Source organism: Corvus cornix, chromosome 1A, assembly GCF_000738735.6.
Source record: "Corvus cornix cornix isolate S_Up_H32 chromosome 1A, ASM73873v5, whole genome shotgun sequence".
Taxonomy (NCBI): Eukaryota; Metazoa; Chordata; class Aves; order Passeriformes; family Corvidae; genus Corvus; species Corvus cornix.
This window is the reverse complement of record NC_047057.1, coordinates 35,781,572-35,805,766: the sequence shown is the minus strand read 5'-3', so window position 1 is coordinate 35,805,766 and position 24,195 is coordinate 35,781,572. Positions and strand designations below refer to the sequence as shown.

General features: G+C 42.6%; 1 protein-coding gene across 1 annotated transcript in view; it reads right to left on the bottom strand.

Annotated features, from left to right (window-relative positions):
* TRHDE (thyrotropin releasing hormone degrading enzyme) overlaps positions 1 to 23,016 on the bottom strand; it is a 209,084-nt gene extending 186,068 nt beyond the window's left edge. The window contains exons 1-2 of the mRNA XM_039570645.1: positions 21,761 to 23,016; positions 16,013 to 16,286 (exon numbers count right to left, since the gene is read on the bottom strand). Of these exons, the coding sequence (XP_039426579.1) occupies positions 16,013 to 16,286; positions 21,761 to 22,572 (1,086 nt within the window). The 5' untranslated portion in view covers positions 22,573 to 23,016. The remainder of the gene's footprint in view (positions 1 to 16,012; positions 16,287 to 21,760) is intronic.
* Positions 23,017 to 24,195: the final 1,179 nt, after the last annotated feature.

Genomic DNA, 24,195 nt, shown 5'->3' with positions numbered 1-24,195 from the left:
TTGAGTCATTATAAACAGCCAATAGCACATTATACTAGTATGAAATGCTATCCAGAATGTGGAACTTTAACTGAGAGGGAAGAGATTTCATTATTGCTATTATTATGATTATTATATTACTATACTGCAAATAGGTACTGTGGAGACACAGCATCCATGATTACAGAGTCTGTGATTCCACAGTCAGCTATTCAAGAAGAAAATTCCAGCTTGCAAACAGTTTGCAGATGTTCAAGACTTCATTAAAAATACATTGTCAGATCTGATCAGGAACAAAATGCAAGTTTGCAGAAGTCTTTCAAAGTTGTTGTGGATTCCTTTTTGTGTTTTGATTCCAGTGTAGGCATATTCCAAAACGAATTCTGTTTCCATTGTGAGTTTACCACAAACAGTACAGCACTGTGCTAATGCTTAACAAGTTGAAACATAACTATTATTTGAAGATAAAACAGAAAATGCACTTTTATTATTTCTTTTGATAAAATGAAATTGGTAAGTTTGCCAATTTTTTTTTTTTTACTACTTCTACTTTCAATTGCAGTGTAATTTGGTCATGTAGATACCAGCACTGCCATCTATAACCCTCAGTGGTAACTCTGCTTTCACCACCCTGAGGTTCAGCTGCCTTCATGCCCAGGTCCATCTCTGATATTTGCCTAGCTGTATAACTACTGAAAGAAAGCTGCAAGGAAGTCTGGAGGCAGAAAACAACATTAAAGTTACAGACTTTAAGATTGTTGAGACATCAGCATTAGGTCAAGGATTCAAGAAGAAAGTACCAACATGAAGGTATAAAATCACAGAGCGTGGTTAGCTGGCTGCACTGGGAATCACCACCACCAACAGCGTTGACAGAGCTGGTGGAAGATGGCAGCTCAGCAACACTGAGAGTCTATAGAAAGGAGCCACACTGGACAATTTTATCCAGCCAATGCCTGCCACGCCAGCAAGGATTGTGAACAGTGGTGAGCACACTAACACAGAGCCTAGCACCTCATTAACTCCTAGGTATCTTTTGTGTGCATTATCAAACAAATAATTGCTTTACACTTTGAAGATGAATGTATCCTGTATGCAGAATCTTTTTTATACCCAGCCCAAACAATGTAAGAGTGGTTGAAACAGGCTTTACCTTGGCAACAACGAAATTCCATTACTGGCAAAGCCAGTAACTAAAGAGGCATCAAACAAGTAAATCACACTCATTCTCAGGATTTTATAGAATAAGGACATCTATTTCCCCTGCAATCTTCTAATAACAAAGTAATTTTTCTTTATATAAATACAAGAATAAAATACAAAAGGCATGTACTTTATTTAAAACACTGTTTGGGGTTAGCCATACCGGGCAATTGTGCATTGCCACTGATTTGATTTTCATTATACTGCACTGACGGCAAAGTCATTTATCTTTTCTGCTCCCAGTCTCCTTTTATCTTTTCTGTATGCTTCTGTACTTTTCCTCTATCCTGCAGTGTTGCTGAATGCTGATGAGCAGAAAATGGTACAAAACCACAGACAATCTCTTTCAGATTAAAAGTTCAGGTACGGAAGGTCCAACTTTTTTCCATATTGGAGTTTCCAAAGAAAGTGTATATCTGGCATTGTCCAGGTATATAAAGATCAGTTAAATACTTCACTGGCTGTCCTTCTCTAGACTAGACAGACTTTCAAACAATGAATGATGTTTCTCTCACAGTTCTAATATATTTTCCATTAAAAGCAGAAATTATATTCCTGTCACTGTAGAAAAAAAAAGGAAAAGCAGGTTTCCACATACCAGAGCCATGATTTTTTAACTTTTGGTTTTTTGCATTCAACTTGTTATATTTGTAGATTACTAGCATTCCATAAAAATCAGGAAAAATGGCAATATAAAGAAAAAAATCTTCCTAGCCTTATGGTACTTATCCCTTACATGCTAGCATCTCACCAGCGATGTGCATACAACTGACAACTATCAATTCACCAGCTGAACTTGCCATTATTGGTTTGTTAGTATTGAATCAAGACTGACTTAACCCTGTTTCTCACCAAAACAAAACCTAAGTATTTAATGTCATGAGAGACAATACATCCCTCTTGAAATAAAGTGGAATAAAAATTTGTTTAAAAAACAAATGTAACAGAATTACAGGCAAAACACTATAGCTGATGCTTCACAAAGCAGACACTTCAGTTGTATTTCAGATCCCAAAGGTCTCTGTGTTGTACAAGACTCTACACAAGATGGTATCTGTACCTCTGCTGTTCAATAGAGTTAATAGAAGTTAAAGAAGGATTCAGAACACACCTGAACAGATACACTGGCTAAAATGCACTCAGAAGAGTTGAAGATGTTGGTCAATCTCAGCACTGCAACTGCAATTGCTAATGTTACCAAGCTTCTCAGTGACTTGAACTATAATTACCCATGACTTCTAACAACAACCTTTATATTCTCCATTCACCTGATCAGGTGTATATATTAGCGCACTAGTAGCATCATTTTCAGCAAGACATTTTAGTAAACTTCCATGAAAGTTCCATCCCACAAAACAGAACACAGAACTGCCATCTTCTTGTTAGCCATGAACTCTTCTGCCACACCAGCAGAGATAAGCAGTAAGGAATGTGTCCAGAACCGATGTGGACAAATAAGCAGAAAAGTGCTCAATCTATCACAATGATTCAGAACAGTCATATGAACAAAATGCTACAGGTGAATCTCATGTCAGCGAGTGGCTGGTTGCTAAAACAGCAGAAGAAATTTAACACCAGTAAGTGCAAAGAAATGTAAACAGGAAAATATAACCATAACTATGCACACACATTAGTAGTCTAAATAAGCTATAGCTCAGGGAAGAATTCTTGGGAATCACTGTGACCAGCTCTCTGAAAATGTCAGCTCAGTGCTCAGCAGATATTCAACAGGCAAACACAAAGTTACAGCTGATTAAGGAAAGAAAAAAAACCCAAAAAAATTATTATGCCACAGAACAAACTCCAGCACATAAACTTTGAGCACTGTAGGCAGTTGTGGCACCACCCCTCTCTCGTTCAGTGTTTCAAACATGCACTGTAGAACTTAAAATACATGGAGAAAGGTGATAAGGATAAGAAGAGATGGGAAGTGAATCCCATGCAAAGAGAGATTAAGTATTTTGAGTTCTGAAAAAGGACAGCTAATCTATAGACTCAGGACTGGTACACAGCAAATGGAGAACAACCAGTCACTGCTCATCACATAAAAAGAAGAGAGCAGCCAATGAAAATGTGGAATAAATAAATTTAAGTAAATGAGACACACAAGTACAACTCCAGGTCAGGGTCACTGACAAACTAGAGATCAGGAGTAATACTCCACAGATTGTCTTCCCCAAACTGGTCTCCATATAGGACACAGGAAAATATTTTCCTCTTTAGCTGTTCTTACATTAGGTGTGTAGTGTTTTTTGAAAAATACTGGGAAAAAATATCTCAGTGTAAACTAACATGATTCAAAGATCAGCTCTGGCTGTGGGTCCCTTGAACAATGTCTCTTCTTTGTGGATAACAGGACTTTTTCCTTCAACTATAGTGACCAACATGGCTAGACTCCAGAAAATAAATGATAATGGTTTCTTAATGATCAGGCGGGTGAGGTGCAAATAGAAAAACAGTAACATCTCCCTCCTCTGAAGGATCTTGCTTGTAATTCACACATACCAAGCACTGGCATTAACTTCTCCACCTGGGCAATAATGACAGCAGCTTGGATGTGAAAGACTCATGGTTAGAGGGATGCTTCACAAAGTTAGAGAGTTATGGTTAGAGTCATCTTTCTCAATGACACCTCCACGAGTCATCAAGAGTGGCAAAATTCCTTCATAGAGTTTTATATTGTTCTTTTTCCACATTTATGATGGCATATCACTAAAAAGGACAGTTGTGCATTTCCTCCTCCTCTCAAGTTAGATCCAGGACTATCCACACATTGGACGAGATGGTTCGGTCAAAAGATTATTACATTTTTTTTAGTTTCCCATTGGATAATTGCAGGCTCACTGTCCAACCACAGATCACTAGATTTGACAGAAATGATACAGCAAAGTGTGCAGGCAAGGGAGGGGGAGGAACAACACAAGTCTGTTCAGTAGCAGCTTTCAGCTACACTGCTTTACTCACAATGCTAAAATGCAATCTATGGTTTGGCAGCACTATTCAAACTTAGTCTGCTGAATGGAAAACACACAATTCCTTGGACCTGAAAGACAGGGAGTCTGAAGTGACTAGAAGCCACAAAGAAGTCACCAAAAAAAGAAAGAGAAGGACATGAAAATCTGTGGTCAGAGGTCATTAGATAGAGCAGAGCTTGTCCAAGTGACAGAACTCAATAAATATGGAAAAGCACTTCAGCTTATAAGTGTTAATTGTAATTACTACAACAGTTCAGCTTAATGAAAACATCCCAGCTTCTGGAAATCATATCTGTATTTGAGAGGAAGCAACTTTCAGAGCAGATTCTGCTGGGAAATCAGTTTTGGTTTCTTCCCAACTTCCTCATGTAGGTACTGCAAGGTGTCATTGTACTGGTGAGATCAGTTACGGAACAGAATGTGTAATTAAATGTATTTAAATACTTCAAATGCTGCTAAAGCACAAATGTACATACAAAACAGCCCTCAGGATATTTCTTCTTAGCCATCAACCCCTGAATAACAGAACTGTGAAGCCAGGAAACTCTACACTACCAGCTGCACTATGATTCACGGATCCTTTTTATCCTCACAATACCTCATGGTAGTATAATCATTCCTAGTCATGTGTGATTCATCAAAGTATTTTGTAGTAAGGACAAATGTTATAATATGCCCCATTGTAACCATGAAAATTACTTATCTTCATTTCCATACCTAAATTATGCTTTCGCTGAACTTTTTCCGCTGCTCAAGCAGCTCTCATGTTCTAAGCTAGTTCAGCATTTCAAAGATGTTTCATAGCAAGGAGTCTCAAGTTTTCTGAGAGGTGGCCTTCTTCATCCCCTTTTCACTTTTTCTAGCCTCTTTATGCTTTACACATCACTGTTTTGAGAAGGTTTGCACTAGGTTCTTAACTCTAAGCTACCACTCAATCTCCTCTGTATGCCTCACATGTTTCCTGTGGACAGAAGTTAATGTAAGTTCACTTGGCACACAAACTACACAGTACTTGCCTCAGCAACTCTGAATGACAGGTCTTCTGTGGATCATCACAAGCCAAGCAATACAGAGACAAAAGGAAAAGTTTCAAACTTCCCTTTTCTACATCAAGATACATATTCCCAAGGGATTCATCTTTCTGCTCTCTTGGGGCTCAATAACTTTAATATACTCATTGCTATGCTGTCCACAAGAGATGTAATATTTTTCAGTAGGAAAGTTAATACAGTCTATTTCCTAATCCTCTGCCTCTTAAAACTTTTTTTTAAGTGATTGTCAGGGTCAGCAGGTGACTGCAATGCTATTTTAGAACGGCTCATATTAACTGTCTAAATATCCACTTCAGACCTAAAGGTCTTGGCTAAAGAATAAACATTCAACAGCCCCAGAAGAAGTGAAATAGAACACAAGTACAAACCAACACTCCACATTTCACAGTTATAACAAGACATCACAATACAGCTTGAATACAACCTGAGTATGGCATGATAGGAGACTTCCAAAGAAGGGCAGAATGCTACTTCTACCCCTGCTGGTGCTTATCGCAGAAAGGTTGTATAGTAAAAGTACTGTGGACTGAAACAAATTGGATATTCCCTGTGAAAACTCTGTTCTTTTACTTTAGAGCTGCATATTTAACAATTTAAACATACAGCATTGCTAAGGAATAAAAAGCAAAGGTTAATGATGAGAAGAAAACTAAGTTTGGGCATCATTCCCTTTCCATCCCCCAAATCCAGTTAGTAGAATTTCAGTAATACGAGATGAATTATTCCTTTAGTCTTGTGAGAGGAATAAAAAACCCAATGTATGTCATCTCTGATACAGCAGTTGCCAAAAATCTATTTATGAATGCATATTCATTCATATATATGACTTTGAATGAAGCAGTACATGTTATCACTCAGTGACACTCCTACATACAGATGTCTGAAAAACAGCCATCTACCTACCAGACAAAAAAACTAAAACTATCAAACTTTCTCATCAGGTATAAATCAGTTTCCCTTTTATCCCATGGTATTTAAAGTTCAACAGTGAACTTACAACATTGTCAAATTTTAAACATATAGGAACACTTTTCAGTAAAACAAAACACAGCATGATATTATTGTTGTTGAACAATGGATGGTGATTTATTTAGCCAGGGGACTGAAGAGCTAAAAGAAACACACGTGGAATGCAATTGATTCAGTAGGTATACTTTCTTTGAAATTATTCCACAGGAATCCATTTCCCTTCTTTCTCCTCCACCTTTTATTTCCTCCACCTTTTATTCCTTTTCATCTTTATCAACTGAGGTACTACTTGCCATCCTGAGGATATGAACTCTTAACTGACATTCCAAGCTACTGTGACTACCAAACTATCACCACGCTTGGGAAAAGGAGGGTGAGAGGGGAAAAAAGTGTGGGTACCCCCAGAGGTAAATGCTAATAATCACCTTTTGCTTCTTATCCTCTCCCCCACACAGTCATTTCAAATAAATAAAATATTAGCCTTCTTGTTCTGTCCCACATTGCCACACAGCACCACTGCATGCTGGGAAACAAAATGCATTGCTAAACATTTTTCATGATAATCCACTGTGGGATAACTTTTTAAATAAACTTTAGGTCATTTACCCTTCAAAGAAACATAATCTGCTTTCAAATAATGCTGTTCCAAATACAAAGATAACATGCTCAGTTCTCATTTCTAACTGCTCTTGCTAGGTCTCAACAGCATGCAGCAGCCAGAAAGCTGCCAGGCAGGAGCAGCAGAGGATCTCCTAGGGGTACCATTCAGTGGAACCAGGCCAACAGAGCTGGTTCTCTGGCACCTGTCCCCACCCCAGTGCATGAGAGGCATGCCAGGGGACAGGGCCACATGCTGAGCTCGAGCAGTTGGACAGTCACAGCAACCACTACGAGCTGTAATAAACTTGAGAATGAGAGCATTGCCTGCAAAGGCAGTCAATCAGCCTGGCTATTTCCACTACTGCAGAGTTTGCCCTGTGCAAACAACACCCTTTGAGAGTAGCAGGAAAGGACACGTGAAGCCATGGAGGCTAGACCCTAGACAAGCACGTTTACAGATTCATAGAATATGCTGAGCTGGAAGGGATCCATCAGGATCATCGAGTCCAACTACTGGCCCTGCACAGCACCATCCCCACGAATCACTCCATGGGCCTGAAAGCATTGTCCAAACGCTTCTTGAAGTCTGACTGGCTTTGTGCTGTGACCACTTCCCTGGGGAGCCTGTTCCAGTGTTCAAGCACACTCTGGGGAAAAAAACTTTTCCAGATATCCAACCTAAACCTCCCCAGCTCAGCTTCATGCCATTTCCTCGAGTCCTGTCACTAGTCATGAGAGTGAAGAGATCAGTACCTGCCCCTCTGCTTCCCCTCATGAGGATGTTGAAGACCGCAATGAGGTTTCTCCTCAGCCTCTTCTCCAGGCTGAACAGACCAAGTGACCTCAGCCACTCCTCACAAGGCTTCTCCTCAAGACCCTTCACCATCTTTGTTGCCCTCCTTTGGACATTCTCCAATAGCTTTATATCTTTCTTACATTGTGGAACCCAAAACTGCCCCAGCACTCAAGGTGAGGTCGCCCCAGTGCAGAGCAGAGCAGGACAATCCCCTCCCTTGCGCAGCTGGTGATGCTGTGCCTGATGCACCCCAGGACAGGGTTGGCCCTCCTGGCTGCCAGGGCACTGCTGACTCATGTTCAACTTGCCATGGACCAGGACCCCCTGGTCTCTTTCCATAGTACTGCTCTCCAACTTCTCATTCTATTCTGGCACCTGATAAAAAAAAAAATCCCTCAGAAAAGGTACCTGAAGTGTGAAAGCACCCCACTGGAAGAGCAAAAGTGTTCTGTTAACCCTACAGATACCTTAGTAGAAAAGCAAACTGACTATGTATTCTATTAGTAAAAATGGGGGTAAACACCATAAACCTCCAGGCAGCAAAAAATACTGGGACAAAGGCAAAAACAAGATGGCATTTTTGCAGGTTCTCCAACATGAAAATAACAGGTCAAGGCAAGCCTAAAAGGTGAACATTACAGACACCTGAGGGGTTGGACTGGCAACGGGCATGAATCTCTGAAACTTTCTCACCTCTGACTATAAAAATTGTGAACAAAAAGGCTAAGTGTCTTGAACCTGTAAGAAAAATATGATTAAAACTTACCTAAACCCTGGAGGAGACATTGGTCTATAAATAAATAAAAGCACACATCACTCTCCTCCATCAACAAATACTGTATCTGTCACTCAACTAGATGTCAACTAAGTCACCTGCCTCTGTAATCCATTTTCACTGCATAGAGCACAGTTACTACAGTAGGTGTGCAGGAAAACACTGGCTTGACTGACAGATGTTCAGGCTGGTGCAGGAATGTGTTCACCTTTACATTGTTCTGGAGCGAGATACCTCCTACAGATGATTTGGCACATCATTTTTGCTTTTATAGCAAGAGCATGACTCTTACGGAAACACGCTAATAGACTCCTGCTACTTCCTTGGATGTCAGAAAGCAGAATTCATATTGATGCCAAGGACAGACGAATAAGTTAATGAAGTCAAATATGACAGCACAACATAAGAAGCATACGGAGACATGAAACAACATAGTACAAAAAGCAGAGTGCAGCTCAAGTGTTCAGCCTTGACTAGGGGTTGCATTGTCACAGCACATACTACTAAGCATATGCTCATTAGCACATGAAAGGGAAGGGAAATAGACTCTCTTCTCTTACATCTCCCTCCTTTCCTTGTAATGTGGTAGCAGGAGGAACTGCAGGCACTTCACTCTACTCTCATCTGGGCAAATGGCAGAGAAGGAGCGGGTTAGGGTTACTAAGTCTCAGACCTTTCTTTCCTTTCATTAGCCAGCAGAGACCCCAGATGAAGCAGCTACAGGCTGAACTGCTCTTCAGTGTACAGAATTACAACTAGGAAGCTGTTCTGGCAACCATCAGGCCAGGAATCATGTGCTGCCTCTCTCTCCTCACTGTAATTGCAGGCAAGCCATAAACCTACAAAATAGCCACAAATTAAGGAACTGATTTGTGCTTTTTGACAGGCTTCTTGCTACTACATACAAAGTACACCACTGCCCCCAGATACTTTCAGGTGATCTTCCTAGCTTAAAACAAAACAAAACAAAACAATGTTTCCAAACTCAAGTCTTTCAATTCAATAGTATTACTTGCAGAGTGTACCTGGGCACTTACATTAGTAAAACAAATACCACATTTAAATACAGCATGTACTACAAGTGCTGACAGCAAGCAATTTTTAAAGGAGTAAGCACAATAAATGTACACTGTTTTCCTAGTGCACTCGACTTGCAAATTCAACCAGAAATCAATAACAATGGATTGCAAGTTTGCAATTTATGTTTTTAACAAATTCCCTGGCACATTCAGTTTAGCATGGATGCTGATCACATAGGTTTTTGTTTGTTTGTAGCATGTTTTGTAGCTACAGTATTTAAAAATTAATAAACTAGAAGTCATTTTCAATATACAAACTTGAAACAGAATGGGTAAACATATATTGATGTGGTGAATCTGAAAAAGCTAAGATTTCTTTGGATTCCTATTGTATTATAATACAGCTTCCCACTTAAAATAATTCACAGTAGTAAGCACTAAACTGAGTAAAAGATACTTGCAGAATCAGCCTGTTGTTACTACAGCAAAAATTTCACACAAGCAAAAGAAAGCACAAACACACCTATCCACATCCATGTGTGCTTTTCTAGCTCAACGTAATTGCATACTTCCCAATACACTCTTCCTAACTTGCATTTTATTTTTAACTGTTTGATAAAAGCTGTTCTGAAAAAGGTGAGACTGGGACATTAGTAATAAAAAGCAAAAACAAATGGCCTTCACTGTAAGATTCAAGAACATATAAAGATTAAACATTACAAATCTGCACCAGGCTTCAGAAATATGTCTGGTGCTTCCTGTGATAGCTGTTACCTGTTTATCAGATAAACGTGTGGCCTCCCAGTGGTAAGTGATGGGCTAACAAAAGTTAAATTGCAGGGCTTCAAAAGCAGAGCACAGCTCTGGAGCTGGGCTTAAATTCAGGTTGCAGAGGAAGAAAATTTTAATTGAAGACCAGTTTTACTTTTGATAGCAAAATCATTCTGCTGTAACCAACATGCTCACCCACAAAGAACTATCTAATGTATAATTGCTTCAATACTGATTAATAAATAATAACTGATGAAGAGACTTTGCTGGCAGTCACTAACCATCAGCTGAAGAGAGGGCCTAAGGAAGAGCCTCAGGCCTTTAACCCAGGCAGTCATTAGCTGACAGAAATTGCCTGGTCTTGAGGTCATTCTTGCTATTAGGTAAAAATATTAATACATTTTCCAAATACAAAATAATTTTATAAAAGCTACAGGCTGAACTGCATAGTAAGTGCACAATTATTTTATACAGGACTGATATTCTCAGTCTCTTCTAGCAACTAACAAATGACAAGACTCACTGGAAAAAAGTTATTCTGCTGTTCAACCTGGGGTTTTTTTCTTTTTCTTAGACTATTAACGAAAGGCAGTTCTTTAGTCTTCTCAGACTGATCACCACACTTCAGAGAGAGGAATGCCCAACTTGCATTGCCCACCTGGAAGCACTGTACTACGTCCACTCGTCTTAAGGACATGAATCAAGCCATGGTCCCATGCTGGAACTAAACCAACATGAGCTGCTGGACATGCACCGATTCTGACCTAAATCTGCTTTGTGGCTCTGTTCACTAGCTCTTCCGGGACAAAAATGACTTTTCACTTGTGCAGAATTAAGCAACTATTAATGCATGGATCCCATTTTTGTGACCACTATATCTTTTTGAGTTATATTAAGCCAAACTGAGTGAGCTCCCCAAGCACATGCCTGAGAGAATTCAATGCCAGGACCTTCATGCAGGCTCTCTGCAAGCCAGAAAGCACTACGGAAACAGTAATTGTCTTACTTTCCTTTAACCAGATTATTAGAGCTCCTCCTCATTGGCCAGGGTAAGACTTAAATGTACTGTAAAGCTTGTGAACATTAATTACATCTTAGATAAAGTAATACCAAAACAAAAGCAGTGCAATAAAGGTTGACCTTATTCTGGCATAATTATTACTGTAAGATCTTTCTTAGCCTTAAGGTCTTTGTATCATGACAAAGTACTCAGCACTGATGACACTACAATAACTTTTAATACAGGTGAAACCAAGACACACCTGGTCTTGGAGGTCTTTTCAAAATGGAACGTGCATGGGTTCAGTCACACAGTGGAGGTCCTACCCTGAGCAGCTGACCCAGCTGTGGTCAGGCACACACTGCCAGTCCTGCAAAACGTGCTGCCATCACTTTGAAATAGAAGCAGGAGTAGGAAAAGTGAAACCACGCTAATTTCTTCTTTGGGTACTGCCTTCAGCATTTCTCCTCCCACTCACCACCACCCAGCTAGATAGCCACTTTCTTTCACAGCTGCTCATTCCCATCTTCTCTGGTTACTGTCTGCACTTGTCTCTTTAACCCCCGCACTCACAATTCGATCTGACTCCACTCCTTGCCATACACTTTCTTGTTCTATTTTTAGCAGATACTCCCCCTGACAAGAGAAACACTTCAGTGTTGCCAGTTGGCATTTTATTTCCATACCCATCTCCACATCCCATCCACAGGAAAAAGGAAGAATAGGAGAAGATTAATCTCCCAGAAACATCTTTTCCAGCAATATATTCATCTCCACTGATACATTATGTGCTCTCTCCTTCCACTAATTCAAAAAGAGAAAGAATTTACAGGGGAAAAAAAGGAATTAAAATAACTTACGAGACATTGAAAAGCCAGGCAGGAAATAGTGAGTTTCCATGTTCACCTGACAAAGGAATGAGAAATAGAGGGTTTGGAGAATAGACGCACTAATCCAAAAAGGGGAAAAAATAAAGCAACAGTAGTAGGGAAAGGCCTGGTGGATTGAAAGCACATATAAAGACAACAATGAAGGAAAGAGACACAGAGATGATGTGACAGACAATACAATCCAACCAGCAATATTTTGCTTTTTAGAATTACTGACAAAAAACATGATTAGGAAATGCAACGTAAGACTAGAAGCAAGCAAGCATGTGGAGGTAAGTGGAGTTTTGTAGATTATTGTACTGTGCAAAGGTGCCAGCATGCAGATCCCATGATTTTGCCCAGCTACAGCTGGTACAACTGCTAGAGCCATACACTGATCAGCTAAGCCTGCCTGTAAGGGCATCTGTCCTCCCTCAAAACAGCATTACCTCAGGCACCACCCTGGTAGAATACACTGCTCCCTAGTCCATAGCAGCATAGATGACTGCACTGCACCACTGTCCTTTCCACAGGAATAAAGTCCCTGCCCAAAGACAAAGGCAGTTGCAGTGATTCCCTGTAATCCCAGCTGAATCTGAACAACATACTGCATACCTGTAATGCATGTAAAAAGTCAACTCTGCTTTTCAATTACCTAATCTGGAAGGGATGCAGATCAGACCTGTATGGACTAAAGAGTTATGGATGTGATAATGATTTACATCCACTCCTAGAAAAGAACTGCTTATCTTAATTCCCTTTGCCCAATTAATTTTAGTGTGTGAAATACAAAACATCTTCATGCAAGAATTATATAGGCTATAGCCACAGAGGTATTTTGATTGGCTACCTAAGCTTTCCAAAAGACAGCTTCTATTTAAAACTTGACTTGCATTGAATGTCATGCTTAGGTTTAAACTAATTTTGAGTTCAGTGGCATTCTTTGAGAAAATATGAACAGCTAACATTTAAGCAGTTTTGAGGAAAAAAACTGCTTTTCATCTCACAGCTACTTCTGTTCTTCAGAGAGATTATCTACCTTTGACCATAGCACTTTATTAATACTGGTCAGCTGGAAGAGAAGTGAGATTATGATCATTAGCATGCTGTCAAAATTTGAAAGGACAGCCCACTCCCCCCCCCAAAATGTTTTGTGAACCAAAACCAAGTTCATAGAAGTGCCAAAAGAAAACCACAAGTATATGCAAGCTGGAGTGTTTTAGGTGTCTACTAAAAAATATAATACACACTGCATTAATTAAGATGATGATTCACCAATATAAGAAATAGCCTATCAAGATGCTTCAGCTGAAGGTTTGGATAATTTTCCTGAAAATCCATTCATTTTTAGAAGCAAACTTACTTTTATTATACATTTAAGTTAATTGCCATGGATATGGGAGTAACTACATTTTAGTAAAAAGTGGCTTTGAAGGAAACTAAGACATTTGAAATTCTATGTGCAAGGATTCAGATAATTTCAAATTCACCCAGTAGCATCCATGAACTCCTGGCATTGCAATACAAGAGACTCAAAAAGATGGATTACCTCAGCAATTCATCTGAACGAATGCAGCTCTGAAGTGCTTGCCGTGAGTTCATACCTTAAAAGACACTCTTTCAACAAAACTGAACCATGATAAAAGATGATCAGATCCCAAATGGAACTGAAAAATAGCAAGATATATTTAACCAATAACCCAGTGCAAGCTATTTTGGTATTCCTGGGCTTTAATACACCTCTGTGATAAGGGCTTTATAAAAAAACAGGAGCTAAAACTCTAGACTAACCAAACAATTTTATGGGATAAGAGACTATCTCAATCTATGGAGGATTTTGGTCTTCAAGTCTTCACAAAGATTAACCTACTAATTTCCATAATTGTTGGCAATGTTCTGTACCGTGCTACTGTCAAGCAGGTGGGATATATATATATATGTCCTACATGAGCTGAACCAACAGACTCGAGCATAATTATAAGGCTCTAGTAACCACAAATTCCTAACAAATGAATACTTGGACTCTCTCTTCAGATTCCAGCTAAATCTAAAGTCTTGTGAACAGTTTTGGGAAACACGAACAGCAGAAAGTTATCAACTGTTGTCTACAAGACATAAGTGTGCCTCTGTCTTCAAGGCATAAAATATGTTCAAGCAGCAAAAAAAGTACAGGACATGAGCTCTAAAGAATACTACAAGAAAATGAGTTAAGGAGAAAGTAGGTTGCATGTTTCAAATTGATGGTCCTGAGGTCCATCCCCCACATTTCAAATATTTGCTTACACCAATAGCAGTGATAGGAGAAGGAGTAACAGTTTCAAAACAAAAGTGGGCAGCTTTAGATTAGGTGTTATGAAGAAATCCTTTACTGTGAGGATGGTGAGATACTGGAACAGGTTGCCCAGAAAAGCTACGGATGACCCATTCCTGAAAGTGCTCAAGGCCAGGTTGGATGTAGTTTTTCAGCAACCTGGTCTAGTGGAAGGTGTGCTTACCCATGGCAGAGGGTTTAGAACTAGATGGTCTTTATGGTCCCTTCCAACCCAAACTCTTCTACAATCCTATGACTATTACAAAAGTCTCAGCAGTTCCCATATCACATACGGGTTAAAGCACCTCAGAGAACCACTTCCTAGTCATACTTCCTCCTTTTGTGGTGCCAGAGAGTAGCATCACAGTCTGCTGGTCATGGTATAAAAGGGCTGAAGAGGAGTGAAAGGGCCCCAGCATCCTACCCAGCTGTTCCAATAACAAAAACAAGACTTATTTGTTGATCCCTTCAGTATGGCCTATGTGAGATATGCCAATGCTGTCCTGGGTCTGCATTCCATCAGCGCAGCCTTGAATCCATGCTAGGGCTCTGGCAGTAGCACAAAAATCTGGACCAGTGAACTGTTTTGGCTGAAAACTTACTACATTTTCAGTTATTTTTCAGGTCAGTTTTCAGTCAGGTCATACAGCTGTACAGCTGACGACAGCTGGCAAAAGGAAGGCCAAGAATACCTTTGGCTCATAGAAGGTGGATTAGCTCCCTCCACTGCAGCACAATGCTTAGGCTGGCTCAAAGTGTTTAAGGAGATATTTCCTGATGTGATCAGTCTGCAGCCGTTCCTCATGCCCCAGGCTACAGCACAAAATCATACAGCATTTGCCAAAGTACAAGGTAAGCACCCCTTTGCTCAGGTTCACAGTTCAAACTGCTGTCTAGTCCTCTACTTCCAGAACTAGCTCTGTTTTGTTATTCACAGTAACTAAGTAGGAAGGGTTTCTCTGCATGTTCACCTGAAAAATCAAGATGACAGTGCTATGAAATATTCTATTAAGTTGACAGCATTTCTCATGTATGTTTTGTCTTGTTATACAGTTCTGAGCTTGATATTTGTACACAGAACCGAAACTGACATAAATAAAGGGTTTTCTCTCTTATTTTTTTTTCAAGGCATAACTCCTGGAATCATGCCATATTTGCAAAAAACAGATCCAGAAACTTAGTGCTTCCGTCAACCTCAGGAAGTGGATAGGTTGCAAAGTCCTGCTCCTGAGCAAAAGATCTAAAATGGAAATTACTATATCAGCCTCCTGAGCTAGCATACAGCACACCCAGAGACACGTCAGTACTGAAGGAAGGAGACTGGAACTTACCAGTAATACTGCTTTCTTTTAATAGTATCATGAACTAGTATTGCAAAGGCTACAGGAAAGACAAGAAAAAACTTCCCAAGAAAACCAAAGTGTAGTTTAACTGCATATTTAAAAGTTTAAAATTTCATCAGATGACCACACCTACTAAGATAACCATTTACAAAAGGCCCAAGACAAACCAAAAATGTTAGACAAACCTACAGGAAAGGCCCCAAACAATACACACAATCATTAAATAGACTAGCAAATTTTAAAAATACCAATCAAGAAAATACTTTTAGGTATTTGCTGGTACAATCCCTTTACAAAAAGTGAGGGTTTTCAAAGTAATGAAATGTATTTGGTACATTAGGAATACTTACAACTACTCCACTCTTGGTGACAGTTTCCCGGTATGTAAAATTGCACACTGCCCAAGCCAGGTAATAGGTGGACATGAGAGGGGTCTGTGAAAAGTGATCTGTAACCCATCCATCTTCTTCAAAAACAGAAGTTTCAACTGGCATATTTGACAAAGATAAGTAAGTTGCTTGATGTCTGATGCTGATTTTGAATGTGGCCTTGTAGATGGGCTCGTCAAAGCAAGGAAAGGCTTTTCTGGCGTGAGTAGGAGAAAACTGTGTAACACCAAGAAACCTAGAAAAGCAGAAAACAAAAAGAAAAATTGATTACTAACTATGCCTAGCACTTGATTCATAGACATACCAAATAAGACACTGCATGACTACTGTGGTTTAAGGGGGGAAAAAATACAACTGTACAAAATATACAGTGTTTGAACACTGCTTTATCACTTTCTTACTACCTCTACTGCAACACAATAGATACAAATTAATGGTCAACAAATTTTCTACTGATTTGTAAACATCACACTGACATTAAATAAATCAACCCTCACCTTGCGTTAAACTTCAGGTTCTAGCAGTGTTGTTCATCAATATGTGGGAAGAAAAGTGAGCCACTGTTGGTTATACAATGTAAAACAAGCAGACTCGGTTCAAACCAGGATTTAACAGCCTTCAGGGAATTCACTCTGCCCTGAGACACTGACAGGGCACTTTACCTTTCTTTGGGCATGAGAACTTACGGTCACACAGTGCACTCAGGAGGGTCATTGCTTTCCACTGCTGATTACTTCTCTACCGGCTGCATGTAGGTCTGGGACACAGTACTATGCAGCACTGCTGTGTCTGTGCACATCCAAAAAAACATTCTGTGAGCTTTGCAGAATCACAAATGTAAGCAAATGATTAAACCAGCACAAACTATTTCACCATTCTTCTACATGTGCTTTTCTCTTCTGGTGTATTTTATAGAAAACAAATCCATGTTCACAGTTAATGGGTCAAATTATGGAAAGATCTCTGAAGGAGGAAAAGGTATTTATTGTGCACATATGGGAAGAATGGGAAGGCTTTAGCTTGACAATAAAACCTGTAGCTGGCTTCTTTGGAAATAAATAAATTTTGATCCAGATATAGGAAGCTTTCTAGATAGAGACTTATATTTACACATTTGGAGAAAACCTATGATATTTTTGCAGAAACAGGAAGCTACACTTAAAAGGTTGACTTACGGAGTTTGGTAAGAGTATTTTCTGGAGGCAGGTAGAATGAAAAAATTACCATGAGCCAACCATGTAAATTTAAAGGTAGCACATATGTAGGCTTTTTGAGTGGTATTGATTCATGTCTCACTTTCCAAGGCTTCATCTGTGGAAATAACCATGCAATTCTAGATACCAGGCACACATTTATCAAAATTTTAGAGGCTGACTAATCACCTGTTATTCCTCTGAGGGAAAAGGATGGGTGGATAGCTTTGATGTAATGAAAATGGTGGCACCTATTATTAATCAGTCTATAACCATTATTCTGCAGTATGATATTCTAACACCAACAGAGCAAAAAAAATAGGTAGCCCATAGGGAAAATAAAGTATCTAACTTTTTCTAAAACTTTTTGAATTTTACACATATTTTGAAGGCAATGAAGACATAAGTTTATTAAAATGTTACACTTTTTTCTTGCTATAGTGCCTGATAGAACTATATATATATGTTTTCCAGTGAATTATCACCTCTTGGAAGTAAAGATGACTTTTTAAAAACTTCAAAAATTTTTTCCACCACTGAAGCAATTACCATTGGTCTTTCTTCTAAAATAAAAAGCCTTTTTGGCTAATAATTATTGAAGGAATTCATCACATTTTTCTTGTCTCATTACAAAACATGGATTATTAAAACCATAGTTTTGCATAAGGTTGCTAAATCTAAGGTAAAAAGTTGGTGCCAGGTATCCAGTATTAAGCCAAAAAAATTCCATATTATCAGTGGATTTGCACTACTGCAACAAAGCCAAATCAGCCAATTAAATGAAGCAAAGCAACTTAATTTATATGCAAAGTATTTCAAGTGGACCTGATTCTGCATTCTAGGCACACTCTAAACAGCTACAGACATCAACAGAAGCTTCAAGTGAGCATGGAAAACTGTACTGGCCTGTTATTAATAAAACAAGAATGATGAACTTTCCTCTGCAATTAAGAATTTTAATGAGCTCCGACACACACGTAAATGCATACTTAGGAAATACTGTTTATACTGTGACACTCTCTAAATAAGGAAGCTTCCCCTTGTCTCTCCTCCACATCTTCACCCCGCTTCTCAGAGATCTTATCTTTTAATTCATCTTTTAATACATTTTAGGCCACTGAAACAATCCCTTCACCAGGCTAATAAACCCTGGTAAACTCTTCATCTTCTGTGTTTTTACAGATAGACAGATATATCCACATAGACGTAATTGGGCAAATACTGGGCAGTCAGTATTTCATACTAAAAATACATCAGTTACCAATAATAGTGATATTTATAACGTGCATTACTATCAAACATCTATTTGCTTGCTGTGCCATAAAGCAAAACAAACAAAATCTTAAAACTGCTTTAAAAAACCTAACCATTTACTTTTAAAGAAAACAAACAAGCTAAACCCAAAACATTGTTTCTGTTTATCTATTTCACTCTGTGTTCAAGTAAACAAGCAGACTTCTATAGCATGCCAAAAGTGAAGGGCAGGCTGACTATTTCGCCCTTCCCTTTACACACCTCTCTGGGTACCAACACTTTTACCTCCAATTCCTCAAAATACCACCATAAAAGGTTGTACTTGAGGGAAGGACAGGCTCACAGCCTGTCTTCTCACAATACGCATGGCAGTAACTTACAGGTGTTTTAATTCTGTCTTGTCTATTAAAGGAAGCCATGTGTTTCCTCAACAACCTATCTATTTTGACATCTTAGTTGTTACAAGACAAAAGAACATGTCTGCTTGTTTTGTCTGTGTGATGTAAGAGTTTTTTTCCTTTTCATTTATGCCAAAGTTTGATGTTCATTTACATAACACCTGCATATTCCTGCAGTACTCTACTACAGTAGATCTGTATTATATTTCTGTTGATTACTGTCAGTAAATTCTAGCACATAATACAAAGTAAATTTGTAGCATATCACTTGCATTTTACATTTCAAGTACAGTAGGAAAGATTTCAGCCAGAAAATAAATATTTTTATGCAGCTCTTACATTTCAGGCTGATTTACAACTTTCAGATGTGAAGGCCACAGAAACTAACTTTAGGGGGAAAAAATCATAAATTGAATGCATTAGTATGTTTGTGATGCCTCACAGCAGAGTTATTTTCTCCTCATGTACAACAAAACTGAAAAATTATGGTTTAGACCCTTTTACAGCAACTACTACTCCAATGAGGCTGCTGTATTTTAATGGAATATAAAGATGTCAAAAAATCAAAGCACTGCTGGAACACCAAGGTCTCCCAGAGCATGCAAGTCTGTCTGTCTATCATAACAGAAGGTGTCCATGTTTAAGGACTAAAAATGGCTATATGTATTATATTGAAAAATGGGTTATTAATCAAAATGCAAATTGTTAATGTAAGAGCACTCTCTGATCAGAAAAGTTCCCTGGTTTAGAATGGGTATTATTCACTTTACGCTACAATGAGTCATTAAGCCTGTGACATTGGAAAAGGAAAAAAACTTCTTCTATTTAACACCTGAAACTACAACCATGCAATGATTACAGTTTTAAAAATGTTTTACTGAAAGAAATATAAGTGAGCTGGTGTAAAGGAAAAACATGCCACTGATTTCAATATAGCAATGCTACCTTATGTAAGGTAAGCATCTTGCCCAGGGTGAATATACTTAACTGTATTAAAAACAAAGTAATTTATATCTGAGCACTGTGAAAAACATTTTACCATCGCCTTCTACCCTGGGTCTTAAGCTATCCTGATGACTAAAACAGTGAATAGACCTTTTTTTTTTGGTGATGCTTTCTAAATCTTAACTAGGGGATCGGTATTGAAGTGTAGTACAGTAACTCTGGAGAAATGTCACTGCCACACCTCTTTGACAGTTCAATTATTCCTACACAAAGTACATGGGAATAATAACTGCTTAAATAACTTCTCCGATTTGTAAAGTGAATTATACCCCCTGCTGTTAACAGTATTTTATTTTCTGATTTGCCCATTTCAATACAGGTCTGTAGGAACTCCCGATTACCCCAGCCATTCAGTCAACCATGATAAAAGGCATTTTATCCACATATTTTCTTACAACTGTGTTTTTTCAAGTTTCCTTTTTATTTCACTGTGATGACAAATTGCAAAAACTTAATTTCAATCCTGCTTGCAGTTCTAATATCAGGTTTTTTAAATTGTCAGTAATCATAGTAATGAAAATACGTTTTAATAAAAGGGGGTTTGACTTAATTGAGCTGGTGAGGATGCTTTTCATGTCTGACTTAGTATTTTTGCCCAGTTCTTCCAACTATAAAATCTTTGTTTCACTTAGATTGTTTTCACAATCCAAAATATTAAGATTCAGGACAAGAAAACCTGTCACTGCACAGAAAGGACAGCTTAAAAAGAATCCAATTCTAAAATTATAAACCATGCCAGAACTATCGAGAAGTCCATCCCGCCTTTCTTTTCCATTACAAAGCCTCATTGCAGTTAGAAAACACCTTCTTTAAAAAGAAAGCCTCTGTAACTGGCTAAACGGGGGCCTCCACAGTGACCCTGCCTACCGTAACAAGGGCCTCGACAGGGACCCAAGGGGCTATAACAATATGAGTAAATACAGATCAAGACTGAATCTTGCTCTGCACGCAAACGAATAGAGTTTGCCGGGACACAGGGTGTAAATCTGCACCGACCCAGCAGCAGGTGTAAACGCATTCACCTCATGTGAAAACACATCCCACCACGTTTTTGCTTTACCTAGTAGAATAAAAACAAAACAGAAGTCCCACTCCCCTGCACGCTGCTATTTGTAACCTGACAAGGCTCTGTCACACGAGGGTACACGGCAGCCGGACAGAGAGTCTTTGTGGGAAACAGACCCGGAGTCCCTGCTCCGGCCTGCCTTGACAAGGACCTAGCGGACGGTCTGCTTCACTGGTGCCACCCCTGGAAGTTCGCTCGTTGCCACCGTCCGTCCCCGAGCTGCGCTGGTTTATCTCCTGGCCCGCCGGCCGCAGCCCCGCAGCCCTCCCTGCCCAGGCGCGGAGCGCTCCGCTCACCCGCCGGCGGCCCCGGCTAACCCCGGCCCGGCCTCCCGCACGGCCCCAGCCCGGACCGCCCCGCAGCCCGAGGCAGCTCCGCCCGCCCCCGCTCGCTCCCTCCAGCCGCTCTCACGACTGTCTCACGGCACCGGCCGGCAGCTTGGAGCGGGCAAGGGCTCGCGACCCCGAGAATCTCCAAATCTCTGCCCTGACAGCCGAGCCCTAAGGAGATGTCCAGAGAGAGGTGGCGGGGGAGGCGAGGCCTGGCCTGAGCTCACCGGCCGACTGGCCGGGCTTAGCGGCCGTTCCCCCGCCGCAGCCCCCTCCCCGGGCAGCCGACCGAGCCCCGCACCCTTCGGCGGGACCGCCGGGGCCGGGCAGCGCGGAGCCCGCGGCATCACCCGCCTGGCGGCGCCGCGGCCGCCGGGTCCTAGCGCCACCCCGCCCGAAGTTTGGCGCGGGGGCTGCTAACTTCGGACCGAGTTGGGTTTGAGGCGACGCGGCCGCTCCGCTACCTTCGCTCGCCGTGGAGGACGTAGGAGCTGCGGAAGAAGCCCAGCAGCTCGTTCTCGATGAGGGCGTTGTAGATGATCTTAAGGTTGTAACTTCTCTGCACCTCCAGGCTACGGTTGAGGACCACGACGAACACCTGGGTCTGGGGGTAGAAGAAGGTGCGGGCCACCCGCACACCGCCGGCCAGCTTGTCCTCGGCCACGCGGACCGCCTCGATGTGCATGCGGTGGGCGTGCAGCACGATGTAGCGGCTGGCGTTACGCACCTCCAGCTGCACGTTCACCTCCCCGCTGAAGGTGAAGTTCTCCATGAAGGCGCTCAGCATCAGGTTGTAGTGCAGCGGCCGCAGGTGCCGCGGCAGCCGCGGCCGGGCCCAGGGCGGCAGCTCCCGCCGCCGCTGCCACTCCTCCTCCTCCTCCTCCTCTTCCTCCGCCGCTTCCCCGCCCCGCGCCTCCTCCTCCGACTGGCCCGGGGGCTGCTCCGCACCGGGCGGCTGCCGGGCTGCCCCCGAGAGGCTCCCGTTGCCGCCGGCCCGCGGCGGACCGTCGGCGGCGGCGCCGCACTCCTCGAAGCGGACGCTGAGCAGCACGGCGATCATGGTCACCGCCAGCAGCGCCAGGATGGAGACGGCGAAGCCCAGCACCAGGCGCTTGTGCACGGCGATGTGCCGCTCCGTGGTGCGGGGTCTTGGCCCCGCCGCCTCGGCCCAGGGTCCCGGCGGAAGCCCCCGGCTGCCGTTCCGCAGGGCGGCCTCCTCCTCGATCATCATGGGGGTGACGGGCGGGCGCTTCTCCCGCTTCTCCTCCAGGGCCATCACGGCAGCGCCACCCCCGCCTCCCGCGGGGCCGCCGCCACCCGAGGGGGCCCCGAAAGCATGGGAGACTCCGAGGCAGGGGGGCCCTCGGCCCGCGCGGGACGCACCGTCTCTCACTTCCCGACGAGCCGCATCACCCTGGCCGCCGGCAGCCCCGCCGGGGAGCAGCCCTAGGGGAGGGAAACGGAACGAGGTCGGGTCGGGTCAGGCAAGAAGCGGCGGGCGCTCTCCGCCGTCCGGCCGCCGGGGCCACGCCGCGCAGGCAACTTCTTTGGCTTCTGCGGGGCACTTCAACACATCCCGCCGAGCGCACCTCGGCGCCAAGGGGGAGGGCTCTGCCGCCCCAGCCCCGCCGCTAGCGCTGCCGCCCGCAGGCAGCTCTCTTCCCCCCGCGTCCCGAGCCGCCGGGGCCGGGGTCGGGCTCCTCGCCCGGCCCCGGCAGTGCCCGAGCCATGCGCGCCCCCGGGGCGCCGCCGCGCAGGTCGGCCCGTCCCCGCGGGGCTCGCCCGGCACCGGGGGCGGTGGCACCGGACAGCGGCGCGGGCCGGGCCCGTCCTCCTCTTCCTGATAGCGGGTCAGGCTTCGGAGAGTCGCTCCTCTTATTTTCTCTTTCCTGTCTCCTGCAGGTACAGAGCAATCTCCCGGCTGGCTCGAGCAGAGGCGGCTATATATAGGCACCGGGGAGAGGCGAGGGAAGGGAAAGGATGGGAAGGGGGGAGAGGCGGGCAAGCCCCGCCGCCCCTCGGCTTCAGCGGCTGCTCCGGCTGCCGGCGGTGACGGTGGCGCCCCGGGGGAGCGGGCGGGGGCGGGAGGCGGGGGCGACGCGGGGACGAGGGAGGCTTTTCTCCGGTGTGTCACACGCGGCGGCTCCGGGGGAGGTCGCTGAGGCGGCGGTGGGAGCCCCGGCCGGGGCGGGCGGAGGGCGAGGGCCGGGCTGCGCCGGGAATGGGGAGGCTGCAAAGCCTCTGAGCCGCAGGACTGCCCGGGATTACACACAAATGCGTGTGCTCTCCACATAAATATTGAATGCCCTTACTGTGTCATATTTATAGAGACTTAATAAGGAGCCGCCGACTACGTGTTTGGACGACAATAGTGCTGTCATACTAACGTGAGGATGGAGCTCAGAAAAGGATAAATACTCCTACTTAAATCGATAGGATTAATATACCCAGAAAAAAAATCGCGCCGTAAGCGTTGGCTGGGACTTTCAGAAATCCCCCTGCCGTTACTCCGCGGCCCCAGGACTCTCTCTCTTACTCTCCTTCCTGCCAGTGGTGAGCCCCCACTCCTCAGCTGGAGGGATTTAGAGATGTGTTAAATGCTGCCTGCGGTGATACAGCAACACTTGGCTTGAGTACCCCTAGGAATGAACCCCTGTCTGGAAAACGGAATCATCCTATTTCTTCCACCTACACCCAAACCTTTGTACCTAGGGTCTGCAGAAACACAGAATTAATATCTACAGCAAGGATCTAGATCAATGTCTGAAAACATCTCTGTTCCCCGTATTTTGTTTGCATACTTCAAAAACTATCTCTGTTCATTTTCTTTTTTGAAGCTCTTTAGCTCCAATCTTGTAAGCAGTTACAGATCTGTCTATGTTCAGCATTCAGTCCTGTG